The sequence below is a fragment of the Misgurnus anguillicaudatus genome, chromosome 6 (genome assembly GCF_027580225.2).
Source record: "Misgurnus anguillicaudatus chromosome 6, ASM2758022v2, whole genome shotgun sequence".
Classification (NCBI taxonomy): domain Eukaryota; kingdom Metazoa; phylum Chordata; class Actinopteri; order Cypriniformes; family Cobitidae; genus Misgurnus; species Misgurnus anguillicaudatus.
The window spans coordinates 25,284,361-25,308,075 of NC_073342.2; the positions used below are offsets into that span (position 1 = coordinate 25,284,361).

General features: G+C 38.2%; 1 protein-coding gene and 1 pseudogene across 1 annotated transcript in view; both read left to right on the forward strand.

The window, feature by feature from the left end:
• Positions 1–15,511, forward strand: part of lamb1a (laminin, beta 1a) — a 36,913-nt gene extending 21,402 nt beyond the window's left edge. The window contains exons 20-33 of the mRNA XM_055193318.2: positions 458–621; positions 788–1,012; positions 2,364–2,581; positions 2,667–2,763; positions 10,408–10,777; positions 10,857–11,041; positions 11,126–11,367; positions 12,535–12,741; positions 12,878–13,022; positions 13,108–13,315; positions 13,586–13,727; positions 14,505–14,681; positions 14,774–14,933; positions 15,066–15,511. Of these exons, the coding sequence (XP_055049293.2) occupies positions 458–621; positions 788–1,012; positions 2,364–2,581; positions 2,667–2,763; positions 10,408–10,777; positions 10,857–11,041; positions 11,126–11,367; positions 12,535–12,741; positions 12,878–13,022; positions 13,108–13,315; positions 13,586–13,727; positions 14,505–14,681; positions 14,774–14,933; positions 15,066–15,205 (2,680 nt within the window). The 3' untranslated portion in view covers positions 15,206–15,511. The remainder of the gene's footprint in view (positions 1–457; positions 622–787; positions 1,013–2,363; positions 2,582–2,666; positions 2,764–10,407; positions 10,778–10,856; positions 11,042–11,125; positions 11,368–12,534; positions 12,742–12,877; positions 13,023–13,107; positions 13,316–13,585; positions 13,728–14,504; positions 14,682–14,773; positions 14,934–15,065) is intronic.
• Positions 15,512–18,472: 2,961 nt separating this feature from the next.
• On the forward strand, positions 18,473–21,762 carry LOC129434353 (immunoglobulin superfamily containing leucine-rich repeat protein 2-like; annotated as a pseudogene).
• Positions 21,763–23,715: the final 1,953 nt, after the last annotated feature.

Sequence of the window (23,715 nt, forward strand, 5' to 3'; positions counted from 1 at the left end):
GGAACTTTGTTTCAATTCTTGCAATTGGTAAAGGCGGATTAGCGCCACCAACTGGGCTGGAGTGTCTATTATTCAAGCTCTCAGCGGAAGAATGTACGGGTGTGGGGCGTTTGGAAAAATAGGTCCACAAGTTAACAACGAATGCTAAAACAGCTGTTGGAAAGCATCTTCTAACGCGACTCTTGTGTGAGCATACCACTGAACACCCCCGACCACTCCATAAGTTTCACGTCTTTGCAAACGAAAGTTTAATGCATTTTGGAAAGGATTGTTCCATTGCACCATTAAACGCATTGTAAAGGTAGGAGCTGAAACACAAACACCCAAAAATTCTCGGGGCAGCCGCAAATGTTGAAATTTCAGTCAAAACCGTTCTATTTTATCATAAACAATCTGAAAACAGGGCTTTAAGTGTAAAATACCGAACTTGTCCTTTAATAGATTATCACTTTAACAGGTGTCTCAATGGTTACTACGGTGACCCTGTTTTGGGTTCTGGAGACCACTGCCGCCCCTGTATGTGCCCCGATGGACCCAACAGCGGTCGACAGTTCTCTGGGGCGTGCTATAAGAATTTCGACTCGGACCAGGTGTTCTGCGTCTGTAACCAGGGATATAAAGGTAACCTGCAGAGATCCTGTCAACAGGACAGACTGTAAAATACATTCACGACCCGCAAGAACTTGTTTCCTGTAATATGTAACCATATCGTGTAATTTGTATGTAGCAAGATCTGTAATTTTGTGAGATGTATCGGAGGTTGACGTTCAATGCGTGTTGCCGGCAGGTGCCAGATGTGAAGAGTGCGCCCCGGGTTATTACGGAAACCCACACGAGGTGGGCGGAGAGTGCCGACCCTGTCAGTGCAATAACAACATTGACATGATGGACCCTGCGTCCTGTGATGCCCGCACTGGTGCCTGTGTAAAATGCCTGTACCATACAGAGGGCGAGGGTTGTGACCGCTGCAAGCTCGGTTACTATGGCAATGCGCTAAATCAGAGTTGTAGAAGTAAGTGTTTGAAGGTTAATGAACCTGCATCTGGATGTAAAATGTTCCTCAGCTGTCCCTGGGGAAGTACCCTTTAACCCTTTAACTGGCACAGCCCTTTTTGATTAAGAGGGGCTGAAAACGTGATGTACACCTTCAAACTACCGTAATATAACTCTGGCATTTTTTTGGTTTAGAAGCCTAATTTTGGTCTTGTTTTAAAGAAGACACTTTAACATTTTTTTATAGAAGTATCTGGAGGTGAAAATATATTTTTTATATTTGTAATAAATAAAAAAATGCAATATAGTATTATATTTAATACATAAAATTATCAAATTTAGTTTGTGTTGGTTTGCTGCATACTCTTGTCACAAATGAATAAATTACAGTTACTGCATTATTATTACTGCTAAAAGGTTTTGAAATATGAAAATTACATTCTTAGACCTTTCCAACAATAGTTTGTTGTGATAAATCAACATTTACATGAAAAATATTAAAGTAAATTTAGGTGTCCCGCTCACGGGAAAGCGGCAATTAATGGGTTAAAAAGGTCATTATATGTACCATTTAGGTAAGGATATCTATACATTTGGTACCAAAATGTACCTCCAAGGTGTCAATGTGTACTTTTTAAAAGGGCACTGCCCCAGTGACAGCTAGGGATCATTTTGTCTCACAAAAATATCATCATCAAATAGGTATGCATTGATATTTTTTGATATCGATAGCGGATTATTATGTTTTACAGATAAGCAATATGATAGAATAATCTGTACTGGTTTCTATCACTCTAAATAATCTCTCTAATGTACATTGCATATAACGTTAAGCAGTCCCTCCATAAAAACGCGATTATGCGATCGCATGATTCAATGTATTATCGGCCATATTTATGCGGCGGCCGCATTTTTAAAAATACGGCGCACTTTCACCGCATAAATTGCAGATTTCCACGCACAAAATATGCTGGGCTTGCATGATTTCATAATAAAGTCACATATATCTTAGCAGAAAGCTGAAAAATTTTGCATTTACTTCACACAAGCACAGCCATTTCCCCTGTTGCCATGGAAATGTTATAAAGTTACGTAATTACGCGACGTTTAATATCAGTGAAAAGCTGATTCATTGCATAAAAATCCCGCATATTCCATCGCATTTTTTAAGAAAGCGTGCCGCAAGATCAAGGATTTTTGCCCGCAACAATCACAAAATAACTGAAAGGACTGGTTAAGTATTTTTAAAATCTAGTATAAAACTTAATTTATACTTCTGTCTATAATAAGCGTTAATGTTGGCAAATATATGTTACATCTTTAGTGCAAGCTTGAATTTGCCTCTTACACATGTTTTTTTACTTTCTCAGAGTGTGTGTGTAACCATATGGGCACTGCTGAAGAGATGTGCCCCTCTCAGGGTAACTGCAACTGTGATTTAAGCAGTGGTCAGTGTCAGTGTTTGCCCAACGTGGTGGGTCAGCACTGTGATCAATGCGCGCCGGACACCTGGAATATGGCCAGCGGTAAAGGCTGTGAGATCTGCGACTGTGAACTCGATCATTCCTCAAGCACTTCCTGCAATGAGGTCAGACCTCAAGTTACACCTGTCTTTATTTCAGTCGTGTGTTGTGTTCAGTTTGAATAATTTGTTTTTATCTTTTGTTCTTTAGATCACTGGCCAGTGCGTATGTAAACCCGGGTTTGGTGGCAGAACTTGCCGAGAGTGTAGGGAACTTTTCTGGGGCAACCCTGAGGTCAAATGTCATGGTGAGTTAGTAAAAAGCATACACAACAGGTTCTAATTTATGTAATGTGACACATTTCTAAGTTTAGTTGGAAATTATATTTATGCTTTTGGCATTTCATCTAAAACGACCTCAAGGTATAAATTTTTCAGTATGTTTCCTGGGGTTCAAACACATGAACTTTGTACTGTTAATACAAAAAGTAAACAGGATACATTTTAAGGTAATGAATGTATTGCTGCATTTAAAAAACCAAACACCCATTTTGCTGACATCCCAAAAACACAGTTGCAAGCACTGCCAAATGCATGAACTGTTGGCAACCCAATTTCAGAGGAATGTGTAGGGGGTTGTAGCTCCAGCCGAATGGAAAAGCCCTCGGCCCACTCGTTGATTTTTTCCAGATGCGCGTGACCATGACGAGATCATGGAGGGATCTGTCGAAGCCTTGCAATATCCTCTTTGCTCCCACAATGCACCTTTGTATTCGTAGGCCTTTTCCCTCCCATTAGTGTCTGACGCAGGATCCCTCCACAGAAAAGTCTTTGTACCCCGCTGATTGTATACGCTGGTACCCAAACCATATCTTTAAGTCTACTTGAGCTCTATTAACCCTTGATGAAAAATTATCTGGTGTCTCAAAGTTAGCGTTTTTGGTTAGGTAACATCCAGCTGCAATTTCTACTTAATACTTTTTGGTGATGTGACCTGTTAACAGCATACTCAACACTTCGTAAACATGGAAGCTATCCTGTTGGTTTTAATGAAATTAAAAAGTTACATTTAACCCATATAATAAAGTCTTTCCCCGCCATTGACACATTATTTTGTCAATTAAAGGAATAGTCCATTTTCTTAAAAAAAATCCAGATAATTTACTCACCACCATGTCATCCAAAATGTTGATGTCTTTCTTTGTTCAGTCGAGAAGAAATTATGTTTTTTGAGGAAAACATTCCAGGATTTTTCTCATTTTAATGGACTTTAATGGACCCCAAACCCTTAACAGTTTTAATGCAGTTTAAAATTGCAGTTTCAAAGGACTATAAACGATCTCAAACGAGACATAAGGGTCTTATCTAGCGAAACGATTGTCATTTTTGGCAAAAAAAATATGCACTTTTAAAACACAACTTCTCTTCTTCCTCCGGTCATGTGACGCGCCAGCGTGACCTTGCGTAATTGCGTAATGACGTGGAAAGGTCACGTGTAACACATATTAAACGCACATTTGCGGACCATTTTAAACAATAAACTGACACAAAGAGATTAATTAGTTTCATTTGACATACAACAACGTCGAAACGGTCCTCTTTCTCCACACTTGTAAACAATGGGGCGTAGTTTGGCAAACGTCATCCGTGACCTCTTGACGTGATGATGTTTTACGTGAGGACGTGCTGGTGCGTCACACAGCCGAAGGAAAAAGAGAAGTTGTGGTTTAAAAGTGCATATTTTAAATTTTTCTTGCCAAAAATGACAATCGTTTCACTAGATAAGACCCTTATGCCTCATTTGAGATCGTTTGAAACTGCAATTTTAAATTGCATTAAAACGTAAAAGTGTTGGGGTCCATTAAAATGAGAAAAATCCTGGAATGTTTTACTCAAAAAACATAATTTCTTCCCGACTGAACAAAGAAAGACATGAACATTTTTCGATGACATGGTGGTGAGTAAATTATCTGGATTTTTTTTTTTAAGAAAATTGACTAATCTTTTAAGAGACCTATCCATATTTAAGAGGTGCTAAAATGAGAACAAATAAAGATAGGATAAAAGTTTATTCATTTGAAAGCAGAGAGTCTGTTCTCTTTTATTTGATATATTGTATGCTTATATATTTAATTGAATTTAAATGCATTAAACTTTTGTTAAAATCATAGATGCTGGCGCTGCTAACTTTTTTTTAACTGCTGGCGTTGAAAGAGTTAAAGGGATAGTTTACCCTCATGTTGTTACAAACTATTATACTTTGTTTTGATGAACATAAAGGAAGATATTTGTAATGAAGCAGGAAACAGAAGCACCATTGAATTCATTAGTAGGAATAAATACTACTTTGGAAATCAGTGGTGCTTAAAAACAGTTTGATTACAAACATTGCTCAAAATATCTTCCTTTGTGTTCAGCGGAACAAAGAAATTTATACGTGTTTGTAACAACACAAGAGTGAGTAAATTATGACCCAAGTTTCATTTTTAGGTGAACTATCCCTTTAAAAAAGAAAACTTAGTATTTATCTCTTTAATATCTAATTGCAGACACATTTGGTCTTTATCAGCACAAGTTCTGGCTTCTCTTTAAGCTGAAAAATCTGTGTGCTGACAGAAATCTTTTACTCCCACCCCTCCGCTTGTTTGTAGAGCCCTGATGTAGCAGGAAGCCCCCTGTGTTCCTTTAAAGATTCAGTTACCCCTCTGTAACCCTTCTGTTGACTCGTCCTCAATGTCCTCCTCCTTCTTCTAACACAAGAATGAACATTTGTTCAGCTAAAACTGTGTAAATGTCTGCTTTGTGGTTTCCTCTTAAATAGTTGCTTCATTGATCAATTACGGAAGCCGAGAGAGGTCGTGTATCATTTTTATTTTTGCTTGCTTGTTTTCTCATGATCACGACTTAATTTCTCGTTATCTCGAGAAAACAAAAGTTGTTTTCTCGTGATCTCGACTTAATTTTCTGACGATCTCGAGATGACAAAAGTTGTTTTTTTTTATCTCGACATAACAGTTGTATTCATGTGATGTAAGAAAAGCTTACATGTACTCGATAGAACGTGTTGATTTGTTTGTAGACAGCAAAAGCATATTTTGCTATATTAGCATGTACAAACAAATGAGATTTTACTTGGATCAGGGATTTGCTCAAACTGAAATAGATTTGATAGTGGCGAATTTAGGGACCGTCTCTAAAGTTACGCCATAATATACACGTTTTAACTTTTAACAGCATTTAAATGGAATGACTGACAAGCAACAAACAGTCACAAAACCAACTTTTTTCATGTGGTTGTCAGCTATAATGCACACTTTTTCGATGTTTTACATTTATTCATATAAATAAACTATTAAATACTATTGAAGATAAAAACGTGTACATTATTACTTTAGAGATGGTCCCTAAGTTCACAAACATGAACCGCCCAACTACTTTATTATTTATTAAAGGTATTGCGGCGGATTTTATTTTTTTCCGGGTGGATCATCAAGACTATTGGTCCTCCTAGTTGTCAATCAGGAGTGTTGCGCAATTGCATTTTTTTTTAAAAAGTGGAGAAGGCGGTTCTTTTTTAAAAATTCGAGAAAATCCTCCGCTACACCTTTAAGTCTATCTGTAATTATCTACACGTGTGGTAACGGCAAAGACCCCAACTCATATGCATCAGCAGTCCACTTCAAAATACACAAAATATTATAGACAGGAAATTACAATTATTATTAGAAATTACATATATTATTAAGATTATGTCAGGAAAATGATCTCAATACCATGAGAAAATCAAGTCGTGATCACGAAAAAACAAGCAAAAATAAAAATATGGATGTCATCTCTCGGCTTCCGTAAAAAATTTGTATATATATATATATATATATATATAACAAGTTTCTTTAAGAAGCAAAATATCATCAATAGATATTAAAGCTTGTACAGCTTCAGTACTGCAAACAAATATACAGGAAAAAGATAGTTCACCCAAAAATGAACATTTATTTTTTACGCGTCCTTATGTTGTTGTAAACCTGTATACATTTCTTTGTTCTGCTAAACACAAAGCAAGATATTTATATAGGGTGACCATATGTGCCATTCTTCCCGGACGCGTCCTGGCCAGGATATAGGTAGTTTAGGTAGTTCAAAACTGTATACACGATGAAACGGTCATGTCTGCTGGGCCTCCATCCTCATGTTTTGTTACTGCTTAAACATATCTGGCACATACATCACCAGGAACAAGTAATAATAACTTTTAATAATAACTTTATTTTATATAGCGCCTTTAAAAGCAGCATCTCAAAGCGCTTCACATAAAAAGAGGAAATTAAAAAGAGCACATAACATTACAGGTATTAAAACTAAACATACTAAGGTAAAAGCCAATAAACAACAAACAAAGTAATCACATAAAAGCTACTCTAAAAAAGTATGTTTTAAGGTGGGATTTAAAAATACCCAGGGATTCTGCATTCCTAATTTCTGAGGGCAAGGAATTCCACAATTTAGGAGAAATGCTTTTAAAGGCATATCGTGTTAACATGGTCATGAATGTTAAAGGCAAGTAAAATGGATTACAGGAGCAATTCATGAGCTGTGGGATACTTTAGTCCGTCCTCTCGGTTGGTGCGTGTGTGTGTGTGTGAGGGTGTTAAAGATTTACATCCCGCACCTTGGCTATTGTACAAGTCTGTGTAAACAAGACTGAGTACACAAATGCATTTCATGCAATCTTCGGTGCCTGTGTGTGTGCACGTTTACTTAATTTCAATTCTCAGGTCAACTATTAAAATGCAAATTTTCCCTTCAGACAACAAAGAGTTGTTGTGGCTGTTGTAAAATGTTCAAAAAACCCAGTTGCAGGGGTCACATTCACTGCACTGTGCCAACAAGAAACACCCCCGTGTTGCCTAAGGCCTTCCAGATAATAGCAGGGATTAACTTCCGAGATAATTCCCTATCTCTACTATCCTGTGTGAATTAAAGCCCTTAGGTGAAGAAGTTTTTCCTGAGGAATGCGTGAGTGAGTAAACACGACAGATTGGAATGTGATTAAGTCCCGGACAGAAGCCCAATATCTGTATTCAATGTGTATTGTTATGTTTCCCAAGCATCATTGGAGTTTTCCTGTTACAGATGTGTCTGTCTGCTCGCTTGTCTCTTTATAACTACACACATTCTGCTTCAGAACCTACTGAGCAATTCAAGGCGTCATGGATCACTAAAGGTTATTTCCTGATGTGTTGTTTGCCAAGTGTCTCGTCAGTCATTTAGGGGCAGTCGCTGCCTTTTGTTCACCAAACACGTTGAAACGACACCAGCGATGCAATCCTGAAGTGGGCAAACAATTTGGTCTCCCATGCTTCTCCCCCCTTCACACACAGACACTCACCCTTTCAATGCTAACCAAATAAGGTCACAAATCGGGAAATGCAGCTATTGTCAGATTACGCCACCATCACTTATCTGTTGTGTGTTTAAAGAGGTCATACAAGTCCTATAGTTCGGTTCTTTAAGGTTTTACATGTTGCTCACCTGACCGTTTTTGTAGCGAAGTTATTCCGTGTTTTTTATTGGCCTTTAAATGTCTAATGATGTGTACACACCAAATTCAACGATTTGTGAGAGTAGATAACATACAAAATCAATGCAAATTCATGCTGGGCGATGCAAATTATGCAAATTATATAACGCGCTATTCGCCTCAAATGCATCTTCGCGCAAGTTGAAAATATTCAACTCAAGGGAAAAATTTGCATGACACGAAGTAAAATCCCATGAGTAATCTATAGACGGTTTCATCGGACGCACGTGATACACGTCTGGATCCGAACTTTACTTCCAGTTTTGTTTTTTTAATGGTCTGACTAGTTGCTAAACTGATCTCTTGAACAAATGCCTCCTCGAAAATAACAAATGTTTTGGTTTCCTAGGTAATCTATGTGTTGTTGTTTTTTTTCTTGTTTTATAAATAAACTACGTTTAAAGAACTTTGTTGTTATTTATTCTTAGCGGAGTTTACCATAAGTTACGTGCGGACCGCGACAGCCGCTTGTTTATGTTGTTACTGCTGAAACGGTCTATAGTGAGGAACGCGATGCTTCACGTTGGTGTGTTCGCAGCATAATAGGACGTACACACCAAACGCGAATTCAATGATTTGTGAGAGTAGATTACATACAAAGTCAATGCAAATTCACGCTGGGCTATGGGAATGACGCGAATTAGATTGCCCAATTGTTGCGAAAAACGCGATGTATGCATCTTCGTGTGAGTTGAAAATTATCAACTCTAGGGAAAAATTTGCATGGCACGAAGTAAAATCCCACGAGTTATATATAGCGAGGAACGCGATGCTTTGCGTTGGTATGTACACAGCATAATAGGACATACATACCAAGCGCAAATTCAACAATTTTCGCAAATAGATTACATACCAAGTGAATGCAAAGACGCAAATAGACTTAAATTTATGTGGTGCAATGCAAATTGGGCGGTGCGATTGCCGCGCAACACACGCTATTCGCATCTTCCGCACAAGTTGAAAATATTCAACTCAAGGGAAAAATTAGCATGACACGAAGTTAAATCTCACAAGTAATCTATAGCGAGAAACGCGATGTTTCGCGTTGGTATGTATGCAGCATAATAGGACGTACACACCAAGCGCAAATTCAAAAATTTTCGCGAGTAGTTTACATCCAAAGTCAATGCAAAGACGCAAATAGACGCAAATTCACGCGGGGCAGTGCGAATTGGTTGGCACGATTGCCGCACAACACATGCTATTCGTCTCTTCCTCACAAGTTGAAAATATTCAATTCAAGGAAAAAATTTGCATGAGACAAAGTTAAATCCCACGAGTAATCTATAGCGAGGAACGCGATGCTTCGCATTGGTATGTACACAGCATAATAGGACGTACACACCAAGCGCAAATTCAACAATTTTCGTGAGTAGATTACATACAAAGTGAATGCAAAGACGCAAAAAGACGCAAATTCACGTGGGGCAATGCGAATTGGGTGGCACAATTGCTGCACAGCACACACTATTCGCCTCTTCCGCACAAGTTGAAAATATTCAACTCAAGGGGAAAATTCGCATGACATGAAGTTAAATCCCATGAGTAATCTATAGCGAGGAACGCGATGCTTTGCGTTGTTATGTATGCAGCATAATAGGACATACACACCAAGCGCAAATTTAACAATTTTGCGATTAGATTACATACAAAGTCAATGCAAAGACGCAAATAGACGTAAATTCACGCAAGGCCATGCGAATTGGGCAGCGCGATTGTCGCGCAACACATGCTATACGCCTCTTCTGCACAAGTTGAAAATATTCAACTCAAGGAAACAATTAGCATGACACGAAGTTAAATCCCACGAGTAATCTATAGTGAGAAACGCGATGTTTCGCATTGGTATGTACGCAGCATAATAGGACGAACACATCAAACGCAAAATCAACAATTTTCGCGAGTAAATTACATACAAATCAATGCAAAGACGCGAACAGACGCAAATTCACGTGGGGCCATGCGCAACGCGATATTCGCTTCTTCCGCACTAGTATTCAACTCAAGCTGAAAATTGACGCGAGTAATCTAGAGCGAGTAACGCGCTTGAAAATTTTTAACTTGCGCGGCAGATGCCTCTGAGGAGAATAGCTGTGTCCGCGGCAATCACACCGATCAATTTGCATTGCCCGGCACAAATTCGCATCTATTCACGTCTTTGCATTGACTTTGTATCTTTGTATTTGTAATCTACTCACATAAAAATTAAATTCTCTCGGTTTAGTCAAATGCTTATCAAAGAATGTGGCTTAATTACAAGAACGTTGTGTTACCAATGCCAAGGTCATGGGTTCGATCTCATAAGATCTCACATACTGATCATCTATATTGTTATTACTATTTCATTAACCTGATCATCCTACATTTTTAGCATGTGACTGCGACCCAAGAGGCATCGAAGAGCAGCAGTGCAACAAGGTCACAGGTCACTGCGTCTGCGTGGAGGGCGTGTCCGGGCCCAGATGTGACACGTGTGCGCGTGGTTACTCGGGCGAGTTCCCACACTGCGAGCGGTGCCACCAGTGCTTCGCCGAATGGGACATAATTGTGGGCGACCTCACTAACCAAACACATCGACTGGTCCAAAAGGTCAATACCATCAAGGCCAGCGGCGTTACGGGACCCTACCAAGCCACCATCAATAGCATCGAGAGCAGCGCCGACTCGATTCGTGACATCCTGGCAGACAACCCAGCCACTGAGCCTCTCGCTGAAATCCAGGGGCTTCTTGAACAAGCCACGTAAGTTACTCGTGGTTGACGTAGTTTTTATTTTTTGTTTCTGTGCATATATTTATTCCTATTCCTTCCTTTTTTTAAGTGCCTTAATGGCTGAAATGAACAAGAACCTTAACCTGACGGAAGATACTCTGTCCGAGATCTCCACAGACAACAACAGCACGGTCATTAAGCTAAACACTCTCAAAGAAGAAGCTGAGAAATTGAAAGACACTGTGAAAGACCTGCAAGAACAGGTGGAGTTTGTGAAGAACTCGGACGTTCGCGGTGAGCACTATCATTTCAGCTATACTTCTTGAGTATATATATCAATTTAATTAAACCATTAATCCATCAACTTTATGTCCACAGGAGCCAGAGCCAGTGTGGCCCGCTATTACAAACAGTCCCAAGAGGCAGAGGTCCGTGCCAACGCCTCCACTATCGACCCATACAACCTGGTCAATCAGTCTGCCACCATAAGGAGCGAGACAGAAGACTTGATGAACCAGACCAAAGAAGAGTTTATTCAAAGGCAGGACGAGTTTTCCAAGCAACTAGACAACTTGGCTGGACAGCTGGAGACTCTGGATTTGTCCGAGCTTAGCGAAAAGGTACGGCAATCACCAGCTTGATGGATTATCTAGGTCAATGCATATCTAGTTATCTGAAAAACTTGACCACAAGGGTCTTAAAGGGATAGTTCACCCAAAAATTAAAATAATGTCATTAATGACTCACCCTCATGTCGTTCCAAACTCGTAAGACCTCCGTTCAACACAGTTTAAGATGTTTTAGATCAAGTCCGAGAGCTTGTTGACCCTTCATTGAAAATCTAGTTCTGTCCATGTCCAGAAGGGTAATAAAAACATCATTAAAGTAGTCCATGTGACATCAGTGGGTCAGTTAGAATCTGTTGAAGCATCGAAAATACATTTTGGTCCAAAATAACAACAATGACGACTTTATTCAGCATTGTCTTCTCTTCCGCGTCTGTTGTGAAGCGCATGCGCAAGACTAAAGTCACGTGACTGCAGTGATGTGGATGACGTGTTATCCTCAGACATGATTGCAACGGGTTTTTTTTTCAAACTTACAGCGTGCGTCTTCCTCAGACTGTAAACGAAGCCCAGGCGCACAAAAAAAACAGCTGGGGCGCACCAGATAACACGTCATCCACGTCACTGCAGTCACGTGACTTTAGTCTCGTGCACGCGGTTCACAACAGACGCTGAAGAGAAAACAATGCTATATAAAGTCGTATTTTTTTATTTTTGGACCAAAATGTATTTTCGATGCTTCAACACATGCTTACTGACCCACTGTTGTCACATGGACTACTTTGATGATGTTTTTATTACCTTTCTGGACATGAACAGTATACCGTACGTAGATTTTCAATGAAGGGTCAACAAGCTCTCGGACTAAATATAAAACATCTTAAACTGTGATCCGAAGATGAAAGGAGATCTTACGAGTTTGGAACTACATGAGGGTGAGTCATTAATGACATTATTTTCATTTTTCGGTGAACTATCCCTTTAATATCCTAATGATTTTTGGCATAAAAAATTTATAATTTTGACCCATACAATGTATTGTTGGCTATTACCCGTGCTACTTATGACTGGTTTTGTGGTGCAGGGTCACATTTCGTAAAGGCTGTTTTGTTTTGGTCCAGTATGCACCTACCTAGCAATGTCCTAGCAAACATTACAGTTAGCTACTACTTGAAAAAGTGAAAACCTAGCTGTAACTAACTGCTCTTTTTCCGGATACAGACATGTGGAAGTCCAGCTGGCTCGGAGAACTGTGCTGACTCCCCCTGCGGAGGCCTGAGCTGTGTGGATGCGGATGGAAACAGGAAATGTGGAGGAGAGGGCTGTGACGGCATCACCACACTGGCCCACAATGCCTGGCAGAAAGCCAAAGACTTTGACCTGGAGATTATCAGCGCCATGGAGGAAGTCGACAAGCTTTCCAAAATGGTGAGGTTTCACTGCGATACTGTATCTGCTGTTATAGGATAAACGTGTTGCAATATCTAGAGATATGTCTCCATTCAGATTCCTCTAGGTATGATTGCATTTTGGCAAATCCTGAGTCCTTTATTTGTGTGTTCAGGTGTCAGAAGCTAAAGTCAAAGCAGATGAGGCGAAGCTAAATGCTCAGGAAGTTCTGACAAAGACCAACGAGACAAAGCGGCGAGTGGACGACAGCAACGAGGAGCTCCGTCAGCTCATCAAACAGATCCGAGACTTCCTTACTCGTAAGTCCCTCTCGTTTTTAGTGTCAATTGTATGAACGATCTCTTTCATTCCCTTAAACATGAACTTTTAATAATGTTCATGCAGAAGATGGAGCCGACCTGGAGAGCATTGAGGCCGTGGCCAATGAAGTTCTGCAGATGCAGGTGCCCACAACTCCAGCTCAGCTGCAGAACCTGACGGCGGAGATCAGGGAGCGAGTGGAAAGTTTGTCAGACGTGGAGGACATCCTTAACCAAAGCGCGGCTGACATACTGAAAGCAGAAGCCCTGTTGGAACAAGCCCGCAAGGCCAGGTCGGATTTTAACTTCAATCCCAATAAACAATATGATAGTCAATACATAATCTTGATACTGGGATTCACAACACTGCACATTTAGTATGTCTCCATTATCTGACACGCCCAGTTAAGATCATATAACTTTCTGCTTTAAAAAAAAATAAGGAAAACCCTTACAAAATGTGCAGCGCTGTGGTCCCTATAACCAAGATTATAAACTATATAGCAGTGCCACCTAGTGGTCAGTTTGCTGAACAACATCCGTTTGCCTTGTGTGTCTCGTAGGAAAGAGGCTTCAGATGTAAAAGAAACAGCTTTCATGGTGAAGGAGGCTTTGGAGCAAGCCGAACAAGCCCAGACATCTGTAACCGAGGCCTTAAAACAGGCCACAGCAGACATCAGAGGAACACAAGCCTTACTGGTCTCGGTAAGTTTGCACTAGAGATCCTCACGGGTCCACATAGATCTGAAAACTCAAAGTCCGTCCCGAGATCCAGGGGGGTGCGCGTCTAAAAGTTTCACGTGTGCCTTGGATACGGGTATAATAATAGCGCCAACGGGTCTCGGGTAATTTAAAATGATGACCCTTTACCAACCCCTCTTCTGTTTGCCAAGAGCGCTTGCGACATGGTGTGGCTGGCACAGGGCTCCAGACTAACTTTTTTCACTAGGAGCACAGTGGCCCCCCAACTGGAAATTTTAGGAGCGCAACCAGAAAATTTAGGGGCACACACCGTAAATCAACATGCTAACCAAATATTCACATTTCTACTAATTTCCACTGTATTACTAATAAATACTTTAATGATAGATGCAGAAAGTACAATGTGTGGTTTCAAATTCAGTGTCACATCACAAAAAAGGTCAAATTTACTGGTCGCACATGTGCGACTGGATGTAAAATTCAGTGGCACACTCTCAAATTTTGGTGGCAAAATGGAGCACTGTGGCGGTAGGTTAATTTTCATTGAGACACACCTGTCAATCAACTTTACATTTTTACATTTTTAAGGTTACCTTGGTGTCTTACCGAGCCTCTAAGGTAACATTGAAGTAAAAAAATCGAACATTTAGTTTCACGTCTGCACTGTTTTTTTTATGATTGGCTGTATGTACAGAGCAGAAGATGCTAAACTTAATTTGGTGTAAAATGCCAGACATGGTTCTTACTTCCTGTCTTTTTTTCGGCTCTTACGGAGAACAGGTGGAATCAGAGACGTCCGATTCAGAGCTCAAGTTAAGTAACGCCACTCGAAGGCTCCTGAAGTTGGAAAGCGATGTCGCTCTGCTGAAAGAAAAAGCTCTCAACACGTCCATCAGTGTCAACAGCACAGAAAACGATGCAGAGAGCATCAACCAGCTGGCCGAGCAGCTCAAAAAGGTGCGCGTGTCGTCTAGAAATGTCTGTTTTTGCATCTTTATATTGCATTTGTGATGATACCCTCCTGTAACTCTGTTTTGCGGTATGTTCAGGAATTGGATACAGAGCTGAAAGACAAGTACAGTACTGTAGAGGGGCTCATCACAGACAAAGCAGAAGTTGTGGCAGAGGCAAAGAAAAACGCAGAGAAACTTCAAAAGGAGGCCAAAGATTTACTGCTGCAGGCCAACAACAAACTTAAGCTACTTAAAGGTACGTGTATTAAATAAAAAATTATACATTGAGTTTTTGTAATTTTTTAGTATTTTTTTCCTGTTTGCCTTCCATAATCATGGGCACTTTTATTTGCTGCATCTTGTAATAAGCTACATTTATTTATTTCAGATCTTGAAAAGAGCTATGATGAGAATCAGAAGTTGCTGGAGGATAAAGCCAATGAGCTGGTGGATCTAGAGAAAGCTGTGAGGGATCTACTTCAGGAGATCAGTCACAAAGTCACCGTCTACAGCACCTGTCTCTTTTAACATGAAAACCCTCTATTAGGTTGTTAAATATTAATGTGTTAAATTTTATTTGGTAAAATGTAACAAAATGTTCAACTTATAAATGGATGTTGCAAACGTCCGAGACCACGAGAGAATGTCATTTGGATTTTATAAATATAACAGACCAAAGAGTGAATGTAGTACGATATGCCCAAATGAACTATGCGACTGCAATTTAATAACACTGTTTCGAGTTAAAAGTTTTTTAAATAAAAAGTTTTTTACTTTTATAGACAATATGGAAAAAAAATTATCATGAAAAACAGTAAATTCATGTTAGCAATACTGAAATGTGAAGTGTCATTATTTCTATTAACTTGTGTTGGGAGACTAAAAAGTCTCTTCATAAGTATAAAAATAAAAAAGAAACTTGTTTTCAGTGAAAGTTTTGTAAATATACTTAAATACCAGATAGACCAGTTAAATAAAAGTTATACACTACAAATATACTAATTAAAAGTATAGTTAACTTCAGTAGTACTTTAGTGCATTTGAAAATAAAAGTATACTAAATACCAGTATTTGATTTTAGTGTAGTAGCCTATTAAAAATTATCTTAAAAATTGTAATTATATGAAATTATTATAGGAACGTATTTCTGCATTAAATTGTACCTTATATTGGTGAGCATATAAGATTTTTAGATATTTTTACAACGCCACTAAGAAAAGTGCTAATTCTGTTGGAAATTAATACAATTTTCATCAAGAAAAAGAATCAAGTTTATAATCAGGGTGTCATTTCCACATATGTAAGGTTCTTTTATAGGTTTATTTTTTTTATTAATTTTATGATTATATGCTGGCCCATTTTTAATCAACTTGATTAAAAAAACAAAAATAATAATTTAATTGAATAATATACAAATAGTGAGTTTTGAACAATATTTACTATTATTTTTTGATTGCTTAAAATGTGTCCCACATATTCGTCACCACCATAGACATTATAGACGTAGACGCCTCGTATTGCGCGGCCGCCATCTTGGACAGGTCTCCAATGCGCCCCCTTGCATTCATTTCTAATGGAATAACTCCCCGAATTTTTACACTGTTTGATTTGTTACAAACGGCAGAGATTTAGTTATGAAAAATACTGCTTTCATGCTAAAAAATACTTTTTATTATGCTCTTTAATGAAGACATAAATATGGTAGGCTATGGCATATTGATAAATGTATATGAATGAATTTTATATTTTATTAAAAACAACTTTGATTGTTCATTTGAATTGTATATTTCTTGTAATAAAAACTTTTGCAATTGTTTACTTGGCAATGAATATAAAAATATGCTGTTCTTATAGCATTTGACCAGCAGATGTCCACAACACGCTGCGTTTCGCGTAACTCTAAACAGTGAAACTTTAGTTTGTGTAATCTAATATCTTACCTATTGGCGTAGTCAATGTGGTAGGGAAAGAGCATCAATTTCACAACTGCCTCAGCGCTGGATACCTGAGGTAATTTGATGTTATGGACCTCAGCCATTTCAAGTGCGCGTGCTCTGTACTGAGGAGACCCATCTAATATGGCGGCGACGCTGGGATGCGTTCCAGCACGTCATGAGGTGTCTACGTATATGAAGTCTATGGTCACCACCGTCAGATATTTATAAAAAAGCAATAAAATCAGTCAACTACATTCCAGAGGAACCCATTTTCAAACTTTCAGCTCTACTGCACTTAGTGATGGGAGAAACTTTTCGAAGCTTCAAACAATTGAACGAATTGTTTCGAATATTGATTCAGTTTTTTGAAACGTTCGAAACACCACACATGCTGGCGACACCTGCTGGTCAAAATAGTGTAAAAGCAGATCTGTCCAAACATTCACACTTTTGTTTTTTTTTCCAAAATAATAGCAAGATTTGTATTAAAATATGTTTTTAAAAATTATTTATCTTAATTAAGAAATAATTAAAAGTGTAGTATGTGTTTTTAGTTTAATTTAGGGCACACAAATCATTAAAACTAGCTACCCTTTTAATTATGCACATTTTTGTCATTAAATCTGTCTATAAACAAAGAGTAGACAAAATGGTAGTGTTATTAGTCAGAAAGATGCATGTTTTATGAATTTAAATAGTAAAACTGACCCAAGTTCACCTAACTATATTAGACACTGGTCATTTGTGATCAACTCCCCCTAGTGGTGAACCATCGGATTTTTTTTATTTTTATTTTGTATTAGAGAATATAAAAAATACACAAACATTCAGGGAAAGAAAATCATTGTTAAATAACAGACAATTCGAATAACAATAAAAAAATCACAATATTGAATTGTTTTAATGATTTAATTGTTGTAATTGTAACAATAAATATCAAATATTTTGAAAGTGTTAAAGTTAAAAATTACTTGAACCATCGGATTTTCGAAACGTTTCGAAACAGTTATGACGTAATGAAGCCTCGTTTGCTAAAATTACGTGACTTGGCCACTGATCTATATAAATGACTGGATTGCGCATGACGTCACACTTGTGAAGCCACCGCGCCGCCATGTTGGTATACCCAAACGTTCTATTAAATCAATGGACGTTATCAGATTTTAATGATAAAACATCACTTTACTCGTCTTCGTTTTTATATGTGAAGTTACCCTGTACATTATTACAACACAAACGTCCAAAGCATGTAAATAGTTATTTACTGACATTTTGCGTTTTAATCATTTATTATACATTCATCTTCATTACAGTATCAGAACAAGACAGACCGCAGCATATTTAGTATTAATGACAATAAACGTGCTCATTCTGAAATCTAAATAAATAATCATGCTTTGTACCGTATGTGCATGCAATAATTTGCTAGTTTTGTAATTATGTTATCTAAACTTACAAGTTACCTAAACTTATTTAGATAAATAACGCTGACCGTCACAGTGTAGCTGAATGTCAAACAAAACTTTATTTATACCCGTGTCATTAACAAATGCAACAGACACACTCACATTAACGGTTTTTTTATAAATCCATTATCCTGCCCGATTAAAACATAAACATTGCAAATAACACCAGAATTAACAAATAATTAACGTACACATATCATAAAAAATAACCTTGTGTAACTGATACGCTGTAAAGGGGGTAAATTTTGATCATGATTTTGAATGGAAGTCAATGAGGCTCTCTGCCGGTTGGGTATACCAAGGTGGCGGCTCGAACTCTGCGCTGGCTTCACCTCACGCAGTTACGTCAAGCGTTCTATGCGCAATCCAGTCATTTATATAGATCAGTGGACTTGGCCAGTGTGTGAAACACGTTCCGAATCAATTGATTCGAAAAGTTTCAAGCTTGTGAGAGCTTCGAAAGCGACCATCACTTAGTGCATGCGTCAAGATCACTCAAGCTCCTGTAAGTTTGGGATTTTTTCTTTAACTTGTTCATATTTTTGGACACTGCTACACAACCAAATCAACACCGTTTTGTATAAAAATATAAGATTAGATTATGAAAAAAATTATACTTTTTAAGAAGAGGTCTGAAGTAGCTAGCAACAAAGGGAAACAATATGGCTATGTGAACAACTCATGTATTTCATGTGAAAGAGTAGGTTTTTGTCACCACCGTCAGACTTTTTTTATTGCAATATTGAGAATTGTAAAATGATGCTTTTTCTTGAAACTTTTAGAAATGGGGTCGCTTGTCTGGTTAGCAAATATTTGGTATAATAAAATGTAAATTGCGATTACTTTAAGAGAATTGTTCAAACAAGAATGTTTCATAATAAAGTGGCGAGCATTTTCAACACTCTGAACAGGGACACGTCCGAGTCGATGCGCGTTCACAAAGCTTTGCGCTCGAAGTCAAGATGTTTTTCTAATTTAATTTCAATAAGTTGAAATCTCACGTTATTGTTTAAAAAAAAACATAAGACACAACATACATTTGACATTATAAAATCTCTAGGTATAAAATTCCCGATTCTCCTAACTGGCTGCATGACTTGGTTTTTACACGAATTACATCCAAGTAAATATATTTTTAAATGTGGCACGATAAAAACCAACTTAAATAACTTCTTTTTTGTATTTTAAAGGGCATTACGTTCATAATGAGGAAGTCTGCGTTATTTGCGTAACTGCTTCTCTTCTGTGCGCATTTGCTCTCTGAATGAGAGCGATAACCAAAACAATATTTGTACTAATCTGCACCTTCATTCATTGACAGGTGCTGAAAATGGCAACCAAATACCTGATGCTTATTGCCTTGGGGACCGCTGTGATCAGCAGTGTGCACTGTTGCCCTCAGCAGTGTACCTGCGCTGACAAGTATAACTATATTTTTGTAGACTGTGCCTACAAAGACCTTCTGGAAATACCTGTGGGTTTGCCATCAAAAGTTGGCAGCATGAGTTTTACGGCTAACAAGATTAAAGTGCTAAAATCAAAAGACTTCATAAATTTAACCCAGGTAACCACTATTTGGATTGCACACAATGAAATAGTCACCGTGGAGAGGGGCACGCTTGCCTCAATGATTCAGCTGAGGAATTTGGATATGAGCTACAACAAAATCGTCCATTTTCCATGGGAAGACTTCAGCAATCTCACTGCTCTACAGTTGATCAAGATGAACAACAATGAAATGACCAGTATACTCAAAAATGCTTTCTCCAACCTAAAAGATCTGCGTTCGATCCGTATTAACAATAACAAGTTCACCACCATTGTGCAAGGAACGTTTGACGGTCTGACATCCTTGTCTCACCTCCAAATCTTCCACAACCCCTTCACCTGCTCCTGCAAACTTGAGTGGCTAAGAGATTGGATAGTCAAATCCTCAATCTCCATCCCTGATAAAGACAACATTGTTTGTGAGGCTCCTGCCCACCTCAAAGGCACCAGTGTTACTAGCATGCCCACGTTGGATTGCAAAGCCCCCTCGGTGTCCATCGCATATCAACCAAACATCAACAACACAGAACTCTACGAAGGATATATGGTCATCTTGAACTGCGAAACTAAAGGAAACCCTAAACCTGATGTCGCCTGGGAGATATACTCGGGAAACCAATTGATTACATTCCCTCTGCCTCACATAGTTGAAAAAATGGAGGTTCCTATCAACGGGCCTCCCACAAACACACGACTCCTCGTGTTTCAAAACGGCACCCTGATCATTCCTCGCATGAGCAAAAAGGAAGATGGAAATTACACCTGCTCGGCTGCCAATGATTTGGGCAAAGCCACGCGCTCCGTTAGGCTGGCCGTTGCCAGTACAACAAAACATGTCATCAATTCTATCCTGGACACGAAAGCGTCCGGCAGTGTGCCTGGAGACAAGCTCGATTCCAAGAGCTCCAGAAACAACGTGATCAGCATGGAGCCAAAATCCGAGGACCGGACAAAGACCTTTTTGACAGGGACGTCCCGCATTATGGTGGATAAAGAACAAGCAATTGAAGAGACAGACATTTTCAAAGGCAAATGCGGAACGAACGTCGACACGCAGTACATCTCCAACCACGCTTTTAACCTCAGCTTAGATGAGCTTAAACAGTACACGTTCGACTTTGGGGTCATTGCGCTTGAGGTTTCAGAGACTGAAGCCAAAGTTCAATTGAACCCTTTCCAGATGGCCAATGCTAAATCAAGCATTCACCTCAGTCAACAACAAGACCTGCAAACTGTGAATAAGGAGTCTTTTAGTCTCTCCAAAAAATACCCTCTGGATTTCTTGTACCTTTGCGTCAGTACAGGTAATGGACACTCAATGGTAGAACGGTCCAAGATAGAGGAGGGCGTTAATTCCTATCGCTTCCAGGGCCTAAAACCAGGCACGAATTACACTCTATGCCTCACATACAGAGGCCAGGACTGTCAAGTCCAAGTGGTCTTCACGACCAGGAAGAAAATCCCATCTTTGCTGATCAAATTTTTTTGTTGGCTTTGGCAACCGTACCCCTGCTAGGTGCCACCTGCTGTCACTTTCTGTACAAGTATCAAGGCAAGACCTACAACCTGATAATGAAGACGCAGAATCCGGATCAGATGGAAAAGCAAATAGCGAACATTATGCTGTTGAATGATCTCAGGGCGGATGACAACCTCCCTGATCTCTACTTCAGTCCAGTTTGCAGACATTTTTCGTCGTGATTGCATGTAAATGAAAAAATGTTAATAGGTCTTTTTTTTTTTTATGAGGTTAGCGATTGCAGAAGTTCTGTGTCGTTATGTGGGTGTTAGACTTTAACTTCTTTTCTGTGTATAAATATATTCTTACAAATAAACACTTTGACTTTTAAATGAACAATTCTGTCTGTGTCACTCTTTGGTCCCTGGTATCTCTGCTCCAGAGCTCAACTTGATCAGATCTCGGGTCTTTTTAAACAATTTTTAACATGGTCAAATGCATCAGACAGATTTAAATCTAAGATAAAAGGTTTTCAAGGAAATTAACACCCGTGTAAATTCAGAATACAGAAAACATGTCTTGTTATTATGACAATGTTATTTCTGCCTCATGTACAGGGGCGTCAGTTTGTGTTGAAAAGTGGTGGGGACAAAAGATCAGATGAAAAAACATTACAGCTGCATGGGAAAAATATTGAAGATTGGCGCATCAAAAATGGGTATAACGTAGGCCACACTGCAAGAAATGACTTTCTTACTTAGTATTTTTGTCTTGTTTTCAGTAAAAATATCTAAAAATTCTTAAATTAAGATGCTTTTTCTTGATGAACAAAACAACCCAAGAAAATAAGTCTAGTTTTTAGAACAAAAATATCAAATTTAAGTGATTTTGTGCATAAAACAAGCAAAAAAAATCTGCCAATGGTGTAAGTAAATTTTTCTTGAATTTAGTGTTTAAGAAAAATGTTAAAGATTTTTTTGCTTACCCCATTGGCAGATTTTTTTGCTTGTTTTATGCACAAAATCATTTAAATTTGATATTTTTGGTCTAAAAACTTGACTTGTTTTCTTGGGTCCTTTTTGCTTATCAAGAAAAAGCATCTTAATTTAAGAATTTGTAGATATTTTTACTGAAAACAAGACAAAAATACTTTTTTTCAGGAAAATAATTTTTTGCAGTGCAGGATAAAACCCTCAACAATGTTGACTTGTCTTACACACTGCAAAAAAATTATTTTCAAGAAAATTTTTTTTTTTTGTCTTGTTTTCAGTAAAAATATAAAAAAATTCTTAAATTTAAAGCATTGCGTGTTTTATTTTGTGCAAATAAACTTTTAACATTTCTTGGTTCGCTTGATTTTTCAGAACATTTTTTTTTGTGAAATATATTTATTAATTTTTTAACATTACAAAATTTAAAACAAACAAAAAACAAAAAAAACAAAAAAATTATAAATCAAATAAAATTAACAAACATATGGCTTACCACCTCAGTAAATCAATTTAGGAAATATATGAAATAGAAAATGACCTAGTCATATAAACCATGTATCTTACATATTTTGCTCCGCACATTTAAACCTCATTAAACAAACCCTCTAATTAGAATAGAGGATATATCTAAGCCCATATATATCAGAAATGGGTGATTTTTCAGAACATTTTAACCAGATGCAGAGGCGATTCTAGGGTTAGAGCTTTAGGGGTGCTGAGCACCCAATGAGCTCCGCTGCCACCACCCGCTCTTTTTTCCTACAGAAACCAATAATATGTATATTGTAAAATAGCTTTCATTTTAACATTGGTTCAACTAACTCCAAAATAAAGATTTTTTGGAGACCTTTCAGGCATGAAAATGGGTCAGGGGTGAAAAAGATGAGAAGAATATTACCCCTAGGGTCCGGGAGCATGCTCCCCTTAGAATTTTTTTAAAATTACATATTTTAAAGCATCAATCTGGTGAGTTTTCAGATGCATTTTTTGCCAACCTTTTTATTTCTAATTAATGGTGAGCTAGCACATTTTTGCCATTAATGCCATATTAAAGTCTCAGGACAAAAGGTGGGCTACAGCAGCAGTGTGGGTATGGCTTTATGTGAATATACAGTGTATCGTTTGCCTTTGTCAAAATGACAAATCTCCTAATTTATAACTTTTATGCCTACAATATATGGTAGGTTTATTAATAGTTTGTTAATTTGCAGCAGCTTTTCTTTTAACAGTCCTTTAATTGAACCATTACCTTTACTATATGTCTAAAACAAAACACTTGTGACTCCTGCACTAAGGGTTAAAGACGTTATCACCTTCATATTAGTCTACATGTGACAAACTAAAAAAATATTTATTGTCTAGTTTGATAGTCCGACAGTTAGTGATTTCACACATAACTTACCGGTAGCCTACTGGTGGTATACAGTGATATGTAGTTTGTTTTCACTCTGTTCCAAACGCCATGTTTTCATGACGACTGACCAGAAAAGACGCCCGTGATGTCATGTTTACATGACTCCCGATTGTTAAAATAAGTCTCAAATTAACGATAAATCATACAATAAACTTTAACAACGGAGACACACGTATGCAACTACCCACTGAGACGCACTGCATGCGTCTTGCGGAAGAACAT